This window comes from Bombina bombina, chromosome 1 (assembly GCF_027579735.1).
Source record: "Bombina bombina isolate aBomBom1 chromosome 1, aBomBom1.pri, whole genome shotgun sequence".
Taxonomy (NCBI): Eukaryota; Metazoa; Chordata; class Amphibia; order Anura; family Bombinatoridae; genus Bombina; species Bombina bombina.
In genome coordinates this window covers 86,216,052-86,230,403 of record NC_069499.1, presented here as the reverse complement: position 1 = coordinate 86,230,403, position 14,352 = coordinate 86,216,052, and the positions used below count along the sequence as shown (strand labels likewise).

General features: G+C 41.5%; 1 protein-coding gene across 2 annotated transcripts in view; it reads right to left on the bottom strand.

Moving 5' to 3' along the window:
- ATG2B (autophagy related 2B) overlaps window positions 1-14,352 on the bottom strand; it is a 516,631-nt gene that overhangs the window by 203,802 nt on the left and 298,477 nt on the right. For both annotated transcript variants that reach the window (XM_053697497.1, XM_053697498.1), the window contains exons 26-27: window positions 6,459-6,529; window positions 6,259-6,326 (exon numbers count right to left, since the gene is read on the bottom strand). In XM_053697497.1, the coding sequence (XP_053553472.1) occupies window positions 6,259-6,326; window positions 6,459-6,529 (139 nt within the window). The remainder of the gene's footprint in view (window positions 1-6,258; window positions 6,327-6,458; window positions 6,530-14,352) is intronic.

Here is a 14,352-nt window from a genome sequence, read left to right as displayed (position 1 = left end):
TCATCATTACTTCTGGGATATTAACTCCTCCCCAACAGGAAGTGCAAGAGGATCACCCAAGCAGAGCTGCTATATAGCTCCTCCCCTCTACGTCACACCCAGTCATTCGACCAAGAACCAAACGAGAAAGGAGAAACTATAGGGTGCAGTGGTGACTGGAGTATAATTTAAAAATTTAGACCTGCCATAAAAAACAGGGCGGGCCGTGGACTGACCACACTACAGGAGAAAGGAATTTATCAGGTAAGCATAAATTATGTTTTCTCCTGTTAAGTGTGGTCAGTCCACGGGTCATCATTACTTCTGGGATACCAATACCAAAGCTAAAGTACACGGATGACGGGAGGGACAGGCAGGATCTTTATACGGAAGGAACCACTGCCTGAAGTACCTTTCTCCCAAAAACAGCCTCCGAAGAAGCAAAAGTGTCAAATTTGTAAAATTTGGAAAAAGTATGAAGAGAAGACCAAGTTGCAGCCTTGCAAATCTGTTCAACAGAGGCCTCATTCTTAAAGGCCCAAGTGGAAGCCACAGCTCTAGTGGAATGAGCTGTAATTCTTTCAGGAGGCTGCTGTCCAGCAGTCTCATAGGCTAAACGTATTATGCTACGAAGCCAAAAAGAGAGAGAGGTAGCAGAAGCTTTTTGACCTCTCCTCTGTCCAGAATAAACGACAAACAGGGAAGAAGTTTGGCGAAAATCTTTAGTTGCCTGTAAATAAAATTTCAGGGCACGGACTACATCTAGATTGTGCAGAAGTCGTTCCTTCTTTGAAGAAGGATTCGGACACAATGATGGCACAACAATCTCTTGATTGATATTCTTGTTAGTGACAACCTTAGGTAAGAACCCAGGTTTAGTACGCAGAACAACCTTATCTGAATGAAAAATCAGATACGGAGAATCACAATGTAAGGCTGATAACTCAGAGACTCTACGAGCCGAGGAAATAGCCATTAAAAACAGAACTTTCCAAGATAACAGCTTGATATCAATGGAATGAAGGGGTTCAAACGGAACACCCTGTAAAACGTTAAGAACTAAATTTAAGCTCCATGGTGGAGCAACAGTTTTAAACACAGGCTTAATCCTGGCCAAAGCCTGGCAAAAAGCCTGAACGTCTGGAACTTCTGACAGACGCTTGTGTAAAAGAATGGACAGAGCTGAGATCTGTCCCTTTAAGGAACTAGCAGATAAACCCTTTTCTAAACCTTCTTGTAGAAAAGACAATATCCTAGGAATCCTAACTTTACTCCATGAGTAACTCTTGGATTCGCACCAATGTAAGTATTTACGCCATATTTTATGGTAAATCTTTCTGGTAACAGGCTTCCTAGCCTGTATTAAGGTATCAATAACTGACTCCGAAAAACCACGCTTTGATAAAATCAAGCGTTCAATTTCCAAGCAGTCAGCTTCAGAGAAATTAGATTTTGATGTTTGAAAGGACCCTGAATTAGAAGGTCCTGTCTCAGAGGCAGAGACCAAGGTGGACAGAATGACATGTCCACTAGATCTGCATACCAGGTCCTGCGTGGCCACGCAGGCGCTATTAGAATCACCGATGCTCTCTCCTGTTTGATCCTGGCAATCAATCGAGGAAGCATCGGGAAGGGTGGAAACACATAGGCCATCCCGAAGGTCCAAGGTGCTGTCAAAGCATCTACCAGGACCGCTCCCGGGTCCCTGGACCTGGACCCGTAACAAGGAAGCTTGGCATTCTGGCGAGACGCCATGAGATCTATCTCTGGTTTGCCCCAAAGTCGAAGTATTTGGGCAAAGACCTCCGGATGAAGTTCCCACTCCCCCGGAAGAAAAGTCTGACGACTTAGGAAATCCGCCTCCCAGTTCTCCACTCCAGGAATGTGAATCGCTGACAGGTGGCAAGAGTGAGACTCTGCCCAGCGAATTATCTTTGATACTTCCATCATCGCTAGGGAACTTCTTGTCCCTCCTTGATGGTTGATGTAAGCTACAGTCGTGATGTTGTCCGACTGAAACCTGATGAACCCCCGAGTTGTTAACTGAGGCCAAGCCAGAAGGGCATTGAGAACTGCTCTCAATTCCAGAATGTTTATTGGAAGGAGACTCTCCTCCTGAGTCCATGATCCCTGAGCCTTCAGGGAATTCCAGACAGCGCCCCAACCTAGTAGGCTGGCGTCTGTTGTTACAATTGTCCAATCTGGTCTGCTGAATGGCATCCCCCTGGACAGATGTGGCCGAGAAAGCCACCATAGAAGAGAATTTCTGGTCTCTTGATCCAGATTCAGAGTAGGGGACAAATCTGAGTAATCCCCATTCCACTGACTTAGCATGCATAATTGCAGCGGTCTGAGATGTAGGCGTGCAAAGGGTACTATGTCCATTGCCGCTACCATTAAGCCGATTACCTCCATGCATTGAGCCACTGACGGGTGTTGAATGGAATGAAGGACACGGCAAGCATTTTGAAGCTTTGTTAACCTGTCTTCTGTCAGGTAAATCTTCATTTCTACAGAGTCTATAAGAGTCCCCAAGAAGGGAACCCTTGTGAGTGGTAAGAGAGAACTCTTCTCTACATTCACCTTCCACCCATGCGACCTTAGAAATGCCAGTACTAACTCTGTATGAGACCTGGCAGTTTGAAAGCTTGACGCTTGTATCAGAATGTCGTCTAGGTACGGAGCCACCGAAATTCCTCGTGGCCTTAGCACCGCCAGAAGAGAGCCCAGAACCTTTGTGAACATTCTTGGAGCCGTAGCCAACCCGAATGGAAGAGCTACAAACTGGTAATGCCTGTCTAGGAAGGCAAACCTTAGATACCGGTAATGATCTTTGTGAATCGGTATATGAAGGTAGGCATCCTTTAAATCCACTGTGGTCATGTACTGACCCTTTTGGATCATGGGTAAGATTGTCCGAATAGTTTCCATTTTGAACGATGGAACTCTTAGGAATTTGTTTAGGATCTTTAAATCCAAGATTGGTCTGAAGGTTCCTTCTTTCTTGGGAACCACAAACAGATTTGAGTAAAACCCTTGTCCGTGTTCCGACCGCCTCTTTCTTTATCTGGTTTGTTGACAACCTTGAAAGATGAAATCTCCCTTTTGGGGGAGAGGCTTTGAAGTCCAGAAGATATCCCTGAGATATGATCTCTAACGCCCAGGGATCCTGGACATCTCTTGCCCAAGCCTGGGCGAAGAGAGAGAGTCTGCCCCCCACTAGATCCGTTCCCAGATCGGGGGCCCTCACTTCATGCTGTCTTAGGGGCAGCAGCAGGTTTTCTGGCCTGCTTGCCCTTGTTCCAGGACAGGTTAGGTTTCCAGCCTTGTCTGTATCGAGCAACAGCTCCTTCCTGTTTTGGTGCAGAGGAAGTTGATGCTGCTCCTGCCTTGAAGTTACGAAAGGCACGAAAATTAGACTGTCTAGCCCTAGGTTTGGCTCTGTCTTGAGGCAGGGCATGGCCTTTACCTCCTGTAATGTCAGCGATAATTTCCTTCAAACCGGGCCCGAATAAGGTCTGCCCTTTGAAAGGTATGTTAAGTAATTTAGATTTAGAAGTAACATCAGCTGACCAGGATTTTAGCCACAGCGCTCTGCGTGCCTGAATGGCGAATCCGGAATTCTTAGCCATAAGTTTAGTTAAGTGTACTACGGCATCAGAAATAAATGAATTAGCTAGCTTAAGGGTTTTAAGCTTGTGTGTAATCTCATCCAATGGAGCTGATTCAAGGGTCTCTTCCAGAGACTCAAACCAAAATGCTGCTGCAGCCGTGACAGGCGCAATGCATGCAAGGGGTTGCAATATAAAACCTTGTTGAACAAACATTTTCTTAAGGTAACCCTCTAATTTTTTATCCATTGGATCTGAAAAGGCGCAGCTATCCTCCACCGGGATAGTGGTACGCTTAGCTAAAGTAGAAACTGCTCCCTCCACCTTAGGGACCGTTTGCCATAAGTCCCGTGTGGTGGTGTCTATTGGAAACATCTTTCTGAATATAGGAGGGGGTGAGAAAGGCACACCGGGTCTATCCCACTCCTTAGTAACAATTTCAGTAAGTCTCTTAGGTATTGGAAAAACGTCAGTACTCGACGGTACCGCAAAATATTTATCCAACCTACACATTTTTTCTGGTATTGCAACTGTGTTACAATCATTCAGAGCCGCTAAGACCTCCCCTAGTAATACACGGAGGTTTTCCAGCTTAAACTTAAAATTTGAAATGTCTGAATCCAGTTTATTTGGATCAGATCCGTCACCTGCAGAATGAAGCTCTCCGTCCTCATGTTCTGCAAATTGTGACGCAGTCTCTGACATGGCCCTAATATTGTCAGCGCACTCTGTTCTCACCCCAGAGTGATCTCGCTTACCTCTAAGTTCTGGTAATTTAGACAAAACTTCAGTCATAACATTAGCCATGTCCTGTAGTGTGATTTGTAATGGCCGCCCTGAAGTACTCGGCGTTACAATATCACGCACCTCCCGAGCGGGAGATGCAGGTACTGACACGTGAGGCAAGTTAGTCGGCATAACTTCCCCCTCGTTGTTTGGTGAATGATGTTCAATTTTTACAGAATGACTTTTATTCAAAGTAGCATCAATGCAATTAGTACATACATTTCTATTGGGCTCCACCTTGGCTTTTGCACATATAGCACAGAGATATTCCTCTGAGTCAGACATGTTTAACAAACTAGCAATTAAACTAGCAAGCTTGGAAATACTTTTCACTCAAATTACAAGTAATATGAAAAAACGCACTGTGCCTTTAAGAAGCACAGAAAAAAATGATGACAGTTTAATAATAAGAAACCGGAAAAATTATAACAATCAGATTTTTCCCAGTAAAAGCATAAATTTAGCAAAGGATTGCCCCCATTAGCAATGGATAACTAACCCTTAATAGCAGAGAAACAAATGTACAAAATATAAACGTTTTTTATCACAGTCAAAGCACAATCTCACAGTTCTGCTGTGAGTGATTACCTCCCTCAAAATAATTTTTGAAGACCCTTGAGCTCTGTAGAGACGATCCGGATCATGCAGGAAGAGAAAAATACTTTTGACTGAATTTCTGATGCGTAGCAAAAGCGCCAAAATAGGCCCCTCACCCTCACCCACAGCAGTGAGGGAAGCTCAGTAAACTGTCTCAAATTAAAATAAACGACAGCCAAGTGGAAAAACAGTGCCCAAAAACAATTTTTCACCCAGTACCTCAGATATTTAAACAATTTAGCATGCCAGCAAAAACGTTTAAAATTAAATATCATGAAATGTCATTAAACAGCCTGTTGCTAGACGTTCCCACTGCAAGTAAGGCTAAAGATTATATGCATATAGTATTACCCAGAGAAGTGCCATTCCCCAGAATACTGAAGTGTACACATATATACATAAACAGCCTGATACCAGTTACTACTACTGCATTTAAGGCTGAACTTACATTATATTGGTATTGGCAGTATTTTCTCAGTCAATTCCATTCCTCAGAAAATAATATACTGCAACATACCTCTTTGCAGGTGAACCTGCCCGCTGTCCCCTGATCTGAAGTTTACCTCACTCCTCAGAATGGCCGAGAACAGCAAAATGAATTTTAGCTACGCCGGCTAAAATCATCCAAAAACTCAGGTAGATTCTTCTTCAAATTCTACCTGAGAAGGAACAACACACTCCGGTGCTGTTTTAAAATAACAAACTTTTGATTGAAGATATAAAAACTAAGTATAATCACCACAGTCCTCTCACACATCCTATCTATTAGTTGGGTGCAAGAGAATGACTGGGTGTGACGTAGAGGGGAGGAGCTATATAGCAGCTCTGCTTGGGTGATCCTCTTGCACTTCCTGTTGGGGAGGAGTTAATATCCCAGAAGTAATGATGACCCGTGGACTGACCACACTTAACAGGAGAAAAGTGTTTTAGTGCTAAGTTCTCTTAAAACTGATGTTCATGGGCTGAATAAAACCTGATCAGAAAAATCCTAGGACTCATGGTACAAAATAATGCACTTTATGTTAGTTTGATATTAAAATGAAATAGCTTTTACTTAACATATTTCTTTACAAAAAAAATATAACATGTTTAACTGATGTTTATATATACATGATGGAACAAGTACCATGTCCCTTTAATAGAATTCTTTGACGCTAGTAAGTTTCAATGACTATAGAACCTTACCTAATTGTACTGTTATTATTGCTATAGAGTAGGATCACCATGGCTACCGCCTCAGCCACAGATTTAAAAGACATGTATATTATAAGTATTAAAAATGCACCTTTTCTCCAGGTTTTACTGCAAGTATAGTCAGTTCTAAAAGCCCCATATCCATAACACGGACATAATCTGAAACACAGAAGAAGAAAAACATAGATCATTGTTATATTCAAACATACATTTTTATGAAACATGTTCACAATTTTTTTATTTTTTTAAATTATATTAACAAGTAACAGGTTTACAAGCTATAGAACTCACCTCTGCTTAAATTCACAGTTACAGCATTACACTTGTCAGATAAATGCAGGGCAGCTTCATCCAAGATAATTCTGAAATAAAAAGAACACAAATATAAAACAAAAATATATGTCTGCAAATCAGTGTTCCACTTCTTTCATTTCCATCTTCTTTAAAGGGGCACGAAGCCTATAATTTTCTTTCATGATTCAGATAGAGAACATAATTTTAAACAGCTTTCCAATTTATTTCTATAATCAAATTTGCTTTATTTGATTGGTATCCTTTATAAAAGGAGCAGCAATGGATTACTGGGAGCTAGCAACACATTGGGTGAGCCAATGAGAAAAGGCTTATATGTGCAGCCACCAATCAGCAGCTTGCTCCCAGAAGTGCATTGCTGCTCTTGAGCCTAAATAGGAACCTTTTTAAAAAAAAATACCAAGAGAACAAAGCCAATTAGAACATAGAAGTAAATTAGAAAGTTAAAATTGCATGTGCTATCTGATTCATAAAAGTTTAATTTTGACTTTATTGTCTCCTTAAACATTAATCACGGTTAATGATATGCCAGCACTTCTCAGAATTCAGAGCTATTGTACAAGTTTCTATGAACAAAAAACTGGTCTAACATAAGCCTAGATCACAAATCAACAATTATTTTGCCCTAATAGGAAACTGAAGGGATCAGGAAATTCTACTTATCAGCCAATTTAAAAAACACAATCCATCTGAGAAAGGCCAAGCAATTCAATGTGCATCACTTGTTTGAAGATGCTGATAAAAAGCCTTTTTAAAGAAATCTAATTATAGGTATCAACGGTTTCTTTGTATAGCAGATAATGCTATAGTGCCAGAAGTTACAACCCCATTACTAGCTCAGCTGCAGAAGAATCTTAGGTATGACTGGGGAATAGGAAGCCAAGTACTTGCAGAGTGGGTGATGGACCAGACATTAGCTGGTAGCAAAATGTGTGGGGTTCATACCATATAGCTTCCCTGGTTTACCAGCTAATTTAAAGGGACATAAAACAGGTTGAGATCTGTGCATATCCTAAAAGGGCTAATTAATTAAAAATAGTTTGCATTAAAAAAATGTAAAAAGTTTCTGGCAAGTATTTGAAAATTATTTTCAAAAATAAGCAAAATGAATTACATAGCTAAGCTGCCTGGAGCAGCTAACTCCACCTCCCTTATAAGTGTTTAGACACAATTGTATTTAAACTGAGTTCACAGATTCTAGGCATGCTCCAGCAGATAATCCCTATGCATTTTTGCCTTCTGCCAAAACAACAATCAATATAGATACAGCTATAGAAGGAAATGTGTGGGGGGAGTTAAGAGCTTTACAATTAAGAAACTAAAAAGAAAGGGTTAATGGTGAGGCACTGCAGTATAAATTTGAAGGTAAAGTAATTAAAGTACATATTATTATATTTTGTCTCTATCCCAACTTGTTTTATGTCCCTTTAACATAAATAGGTTCTACTTAAACAGACAATCTACTCCAAAATAATAATCCCTTTATTTAGGGACGGACTGGGACCAAAAATATGCACAGGCATTTAAAGGCAGAGCAGCCTACTTCACTCCCCTTTTTACTTAAAGAGACAGTATACACCAATTTTCATATAACTGCATGTAATAGACATTACTATAAAGAATAATATGCACTGATACTGATCTAAACATCCAGTATAAAACCTTTTAAAAACGTATTTAGAAGCTCCCAGTTTAGCACTTCTGATTAGGTTTACTGGGACAACCAGTGAAAGCAGACACTCCCCCCTCACCCTGCACATGAAAAGACCCTTTACACAAACAGGAGCAAGCTGAAATAGGTATACATCAGTATACTTCTAAAACTTTGGGGGTTGGTTAGGAGTCTGAAAATCAGCACAATGTTATTTAAAAATAAGCAAAACTATACATTTTTTTTTACAAATAAGGTACTATTTTGATTAACAAAAACATTAAAAGTTTGAAACACTTCTGTTGCTGTATTTTTAAATTGGTTGTCATTAAATAGTAAAAAAGTGAAATGCCATTTAATACAAAAAACCTTTAAATAAAGAATAAGCACTTATTGCTCATTAGCCTGTGTATTCACAATCACTCAAAATAGCATCACACCTAAGATGGACTATAAGTGAGAAAAACAAAATGTATGCTTACCTGATACATTTATTTATTTCCAGGCATGGAGAGTCCACAAAACATTCTAATTACTAGTGGGATATTCACTCAATTTTAAGTAACTTTCTAATTTACTCCTATTATCAAATTTTCTTCGTTCTCTTGCTATCTTTATTTAAAAAGCAGGAATGTGATGCATAGGAGCCGGCCCATGTTTGGTTGAGAACCTGGGTTATGCTTTCTTATTGGTGGGTAAATGTAAGCCACCAATAAGCAAACAATATCCATGGTGCTGAACCTAAAATGGGCTGGCTGCTAAGATTTACATTCCTGCTTTTAAAATAAAGATAGCAAGAGAACGAAGAAAAATTGATAATAGGAGTAAATTAGAAAGTTGCTTAAAATTTCATGCTCTATCTGAATCATGAAAGAAAAAAATTGGGTTCAGTTTTCCTTTAAGTATCACTTCCCTTACCCATAACCCCCAGTCATTCGGCCGAAGGGAAACGGAAAAAGAAGATAACACAAGGGTATAGAGGGGCCTGAAAACTAGACAAAAAAAAGCCGTGTTAAAGGGACAGTATACACTCATTTTCATATATCTGCATGTGATAGACACTACTATAAAGAATAAGATGCACAGATACCGATATAAAAATCCAGTATAAAACTGTTTAAAAACTTACTTAGAAGCTGTCAGTTTGGCTCTGTTGAAAAGGTAGCTGGAAAGCCCACTGCAAGTGGCAAATAAGACACTCCCCCCCCCTCCCCCTTCTTTTACATATGAAAAGACCCTTTACACAAACAGGAGCAAGCTGGAGAAGGTAGCTGACAGTATTCACATAAAACTTTGGGGCTTGGTTAGAAGTCTGAAAATCAGAGCAATGTTATTTAAAAATAAGCAAAACTATACATTTATTTAAAAAAAAAAAAAACTTTATAGGCTATATAAATAGATCATCTACAAAACATTTATGCAAAGAAAAAATGAGTGTATAATGTCCCTTTAATTTGAATAAGGGTGGGTCGTGGACTCTCCATGCCCAGAAATAAATTTATCAGGTAAAACATACATTTTGTTTTCTTTCCTATGGCATGGAGAGTCCATGAAACATTCTAATTACTAGTGGGAACCAATACCCAAGCTAGATGAAACAATGAATAGGGAGGGAGAACAAGACAGGCAGACCTAAACTGAAGGCACCACTGCTTGAAGAACCATTCTCCCAAAAGAAGCCTCAGATGAGGCAAAAGTATAAAATATGTAGAATTTGGAAAATGTATGAATAGAGGACCAAGTGGCCCACAGAAGCTTACTTTTTGAAAGCCCAGAAAGATGAAACAGCTCTACTGGAATGAGCCGTAATTCTTTCAGGAGGCTGCTGTCCAGCTTTCTCATAAGCTAAACGGATAACACTTCTCAACCAGAGAAAAAGAGGGGTAGAAGCCTTCTGACTCCTACGCTTACCAGAGAAAACAATAAACGGGGCAGAAGTCTGTCGAAAATCTTTAGTTACTTGAAGGTAACATTTAAGAGCAAAAAAAATGTTTAGTTGCTTGAAGGTAAAATTTAAGAGCATGCACAACATCCAAGTTATGCAAAAGACGTTCTTTCTGGGAAGAAGGACTAGGACAAAAAGAAGGAACAACAATTTCCTGATTAATATTGCGAAACCCCAGCTTAGTACGGAGGACCGCCTTATCAGCATGAAAAACAAGGTAAGGGGAATCACACTGCAGAGCCGAAAGTTCGGTAACTCTGTGAGCAGAAGAAATAGCAAGAAGAAACAAAACCTTCCAATATAGTAATTTAATACTAACAGAATACATCTGCTCAAACTGAGCCTGCTGCAAAACTCTAAGAACAAGGTTAAGACTCCAAGGAGGAACAACAGATTTAAACACAGGCCTGATTCTGACCAAGGCCTGAACAAAAGACTGAAAATCTGGCAGAACTGCCAGACGTTAATGCAGAAGAATAGACAGAGCAGAAATCTGACCCTTCAAAGTACTGACTGACAAACCTCCAGGCCCTCCTGAAGAAAAGCCAAAATAAAAAGGAACCCTTACTTTGCTCCAAGAAAATCCTTTTGAATCACACCAATGAAGGTATTTACACCATACCATATGGTAATTTCTGCAAGTAACCGGTATATGAGCCTGAAGCATAGTATCTATGACTTTCTCAGAGAAGCCACGCCTAGCCAAACTTAGACGTTCAATCTCTAAGCAGTCAGCTTCAGATAAACCAGATTTGAATGATGAAAGGGACCCTGAAGTTGAAGGTACTTCCTGAAAGGTAACCTCCACTGCGGAAGGGATAACATTGTCACCAGGAATCGGTTGAGACACTTTAGGTGCAGAATGGGACGAAAAGTGCCCGCCTTCTTGGGAACTACAAATAGATTTCAACAGAATCCTAGAACCTGTTTCTCTAGAGGAACTGGAACAATCCCTCCCAGGGATGATAGGTCCTTTACGCAGTTTAAGAAGGCCTCTATCTTTAACTGATTCGCAGATAACCTTGACAGGTGGAACCTGCCCCTGGGAGCGGCCCCTTCATGTTGATTTAGAATCAACGGAAGGCTTCTTAGCTTGCTCCTATTTCAAGGCTGACTGGACCTCCAAGAAAACTTGGATTGATCTGACGTGGAAGAGGAAGACTTCTGTTCCTTAAAGTTACGAAAGGAATGAAAAACAGAATTTATGTTTACCTGATAAATTACTTTCTCCAACGGTGTGTCCGGTCCACGGCGTCATCCTTACTTGTGGGATATTCTCTTCCCCAACAGGAAATGGCAAAGAGCCCAGCAAAGCTGGTCACATGATCCCTCCTAGGCTCCGCCTACCCCAGTCATTCGACCGACGTTAAGGAGGAATATTTGCATAGGAGAAACCATATGATACCGTGGTGACTGTAGTTAAAGAAAATAAATTATCAGACCTGATTAAAAAACCAGGGCGGGCCGTGGACCGGACACACCGTTGGAGAAAGTAATTTATCAGGTAAACATAAATTCTGTTTTCTCCAACATAGGTGTGTCCGGTCCACGGCGTCATCCTTACTTGTGGGAACCAATACCAAAGCTTTAGGACACGGATGATGGGAGGGAGCAAATCAGGTCACCTAGATGGAAGGCACCACGGCTTGCAAAACCTTTCTCCCAAAAATAGCCTCAGAAGAAGCAAAAGTATCAAACTTGTAAAATTTGGTAAAAGTGTGCAGTGAAGACCAAGTCGCTGCCCTACATATCTGATCAACAGAAGCCTCGTTCTTGAAGGCCCATGTGGAAGCCACAGCCCTAGTGGAATGAGCTGTGGTTCTTTCGGGAGGCTGCCGTCCGGCAGTCTCGTAAGCCAATCTGATGATGCTTTTAATCCAAAAAGAGAGAGAGGTAGAAGTTGCTTTTTGACCTCTCCTTTTACCGGAATAAACAACAAACAAGGAAGATGTTTGTCTAAAATCCTTTGTAGCATCTAAATAGAATTTTAGAGCGCGAACAACATCCAAATTGTGCAACAAACGTTCCTTCTTCGAAACTGGTTTCGGACACAGAGAAGGTACGATAATCTCCTGGTTAATGTTTTTGTTAGAAACAACTTTTGGAAGAAAACCAGGTTTAGTACGTAAAACCACCTTATCTGCATGGAACACCAGATAAGGAGGAGAACACTGCAGAGCAGATAATTCTGAAACTCTTCTAGCAGAAGAAATTGCAACCAAAAACAAAACTTTCCAAGATAATAACTTAATATCAACGGAATGTAAGGGTTCAAACGGAACCCCCTGAAGAACTGAAAGAACTAAGTTGAGACTCCAAGGAGGAGTCAAAGGTTTGTAAACAGGCTTGATTCTAACCAGAGCCTGAACAAAGGCTTGAACATCTGGCACAGCTGCCAGCTTTTTGTGAAGTAACACAGACAAGGCAGAAATCTGTCCCTTCAGGGAACTTGCAGATAATCCTTTTTCCAATCCTTCTTGAAGGAAGGATAGAATCTTAGGAATCTTAACCTTGTCCCAAGGGAATCCTTTAGATTCACACCAACAGATATATTTTTTCCAAATTTTGTGGTAAATCTTTCTAGTTACAGGCTTTCTGGCCTGAACAAGAGTATCGATAACAGAATCTGAGAACCCTCGCTTCGATAAGATCAAGCGTTCAATCTCCAAGCAGTCAGCTGGAGTGAGACCAGATTCGGATGTTCGAACGGACCTTGAACAAGAAGGTCTCGTCTCAAAGGTAGCTTCCATGGTGGAGCCGATGACATATTCACCAGATCTGCATACCAAGTCCTGCGTGGCCACGCAGGAGCTATCAAGATCACCGATGCCCTTTCCTGATTGATCCTGGCTACCAGCCTGGGGATGAGAGGAAACGGCGGGAATACATAAGCTAGTTTGAAGGTCCAAGGTGCTACTAGTGCATCCACTAGAGCCGCCTTGGGATCCCTGGATCTGGACCCGTAGCAAGGAACTTTGAAGTTCTGACGAGAGGCCATCAGATCCATGTCTGGAATGCCCCACAGTTGAGTGACTTGGGCAAAGATTTCCGGATGGAGTTCCCACTCCCCCGGATGCAATGTCTGACGACTCAGAAAATCCGCTTCCCAATTTTCCACTCCTGGGATGTGGATAGCAGACAGGTGGCAGGAGTGAGACTCCGCCCATAGAATGATTTTGGTCACTTCTTCCATCGCCAGGGAACTCCTTGTTCCCCCTGATGGTTGATGTACGCAACAGTTGTCATGTTGTCTGATTGAAACCGTATGAACTTGGCCCTCGCTAGCTGAGGCCAAGCCTTGAGAGCATTGAATATCGCTCTCAGTTCCAGAATATTTATCGGTAGAAGAGATTCTTCCCGAGACCAAAGACCCTGAGCTTTCAGGGATCCCCAGACCGCGCCCCAGCCCATCAGACTGGCGTCGGTCGTGACAATGACCCACTCTGGTCTGCGGAAGGTCATCCCTTGTGACAGGTTGTCCAGGGACAGCCACCAACGGAGTGAGTCTCTGGTCCTCTGATTTACTTGTATCCTCGGAGACAAGTTTGTATAGTCCCCATTCCACTGACTGAGCATGCACAGTTGTAATGGTCTTAGATGAATGCACGCAAAAGGAACTATGTCCATTGCCGCTACCATCAAACCTATCACTTCCATGCACTGCGCTATGGAAGGAAGAGGAACGGAATGAAGTATCCGACAAGAGTCTAGAAGTTTTGTTTTTCTGGCCTCTGTCAGAAAAATCCTCATTTCTAAGGAGTCTATTATTGTCCCTAAGAAGGGAACCCTTGTTGACGGAGATAGAGAACTCTTTTCCACGTTCACTTTCCATCCGTGAGATCTGAGAAAGGCCAGGACAATGTCCGTGTGAGCCTTTGCTTGAGAAAGGGACGACGCTTGAATCAGAATGTCGTCCAAGTAAGGTACTACAGCAATGCCCCTTGGTCTTAGCACAGCTAGAAGGGACCCTAGTACCTTTGTGAAAATCCTTGGAGCAGTGGCTAATCCGAAAGGAAGCGCCACGAACTGGTAATGCTTGTCCAGGAATGCGAACCTTAGGAACCGATGATGTTCCTTGTGGATAGGAATATGTAGATACGCATCCTTTAAATCCACCGTGGTCATGAATTGACCTTCCTGGATGGAAGGAAGAATTGTTCGAATGGTTTCCATTTTGAACGATGGAACCTTGAGAAACTTGTTTAAGATCTTGAGATCTAAGATTGGTCTGAACGTTCCCTCTTTTTTGGGAACTACGAACAGATTGGAGTAGAACC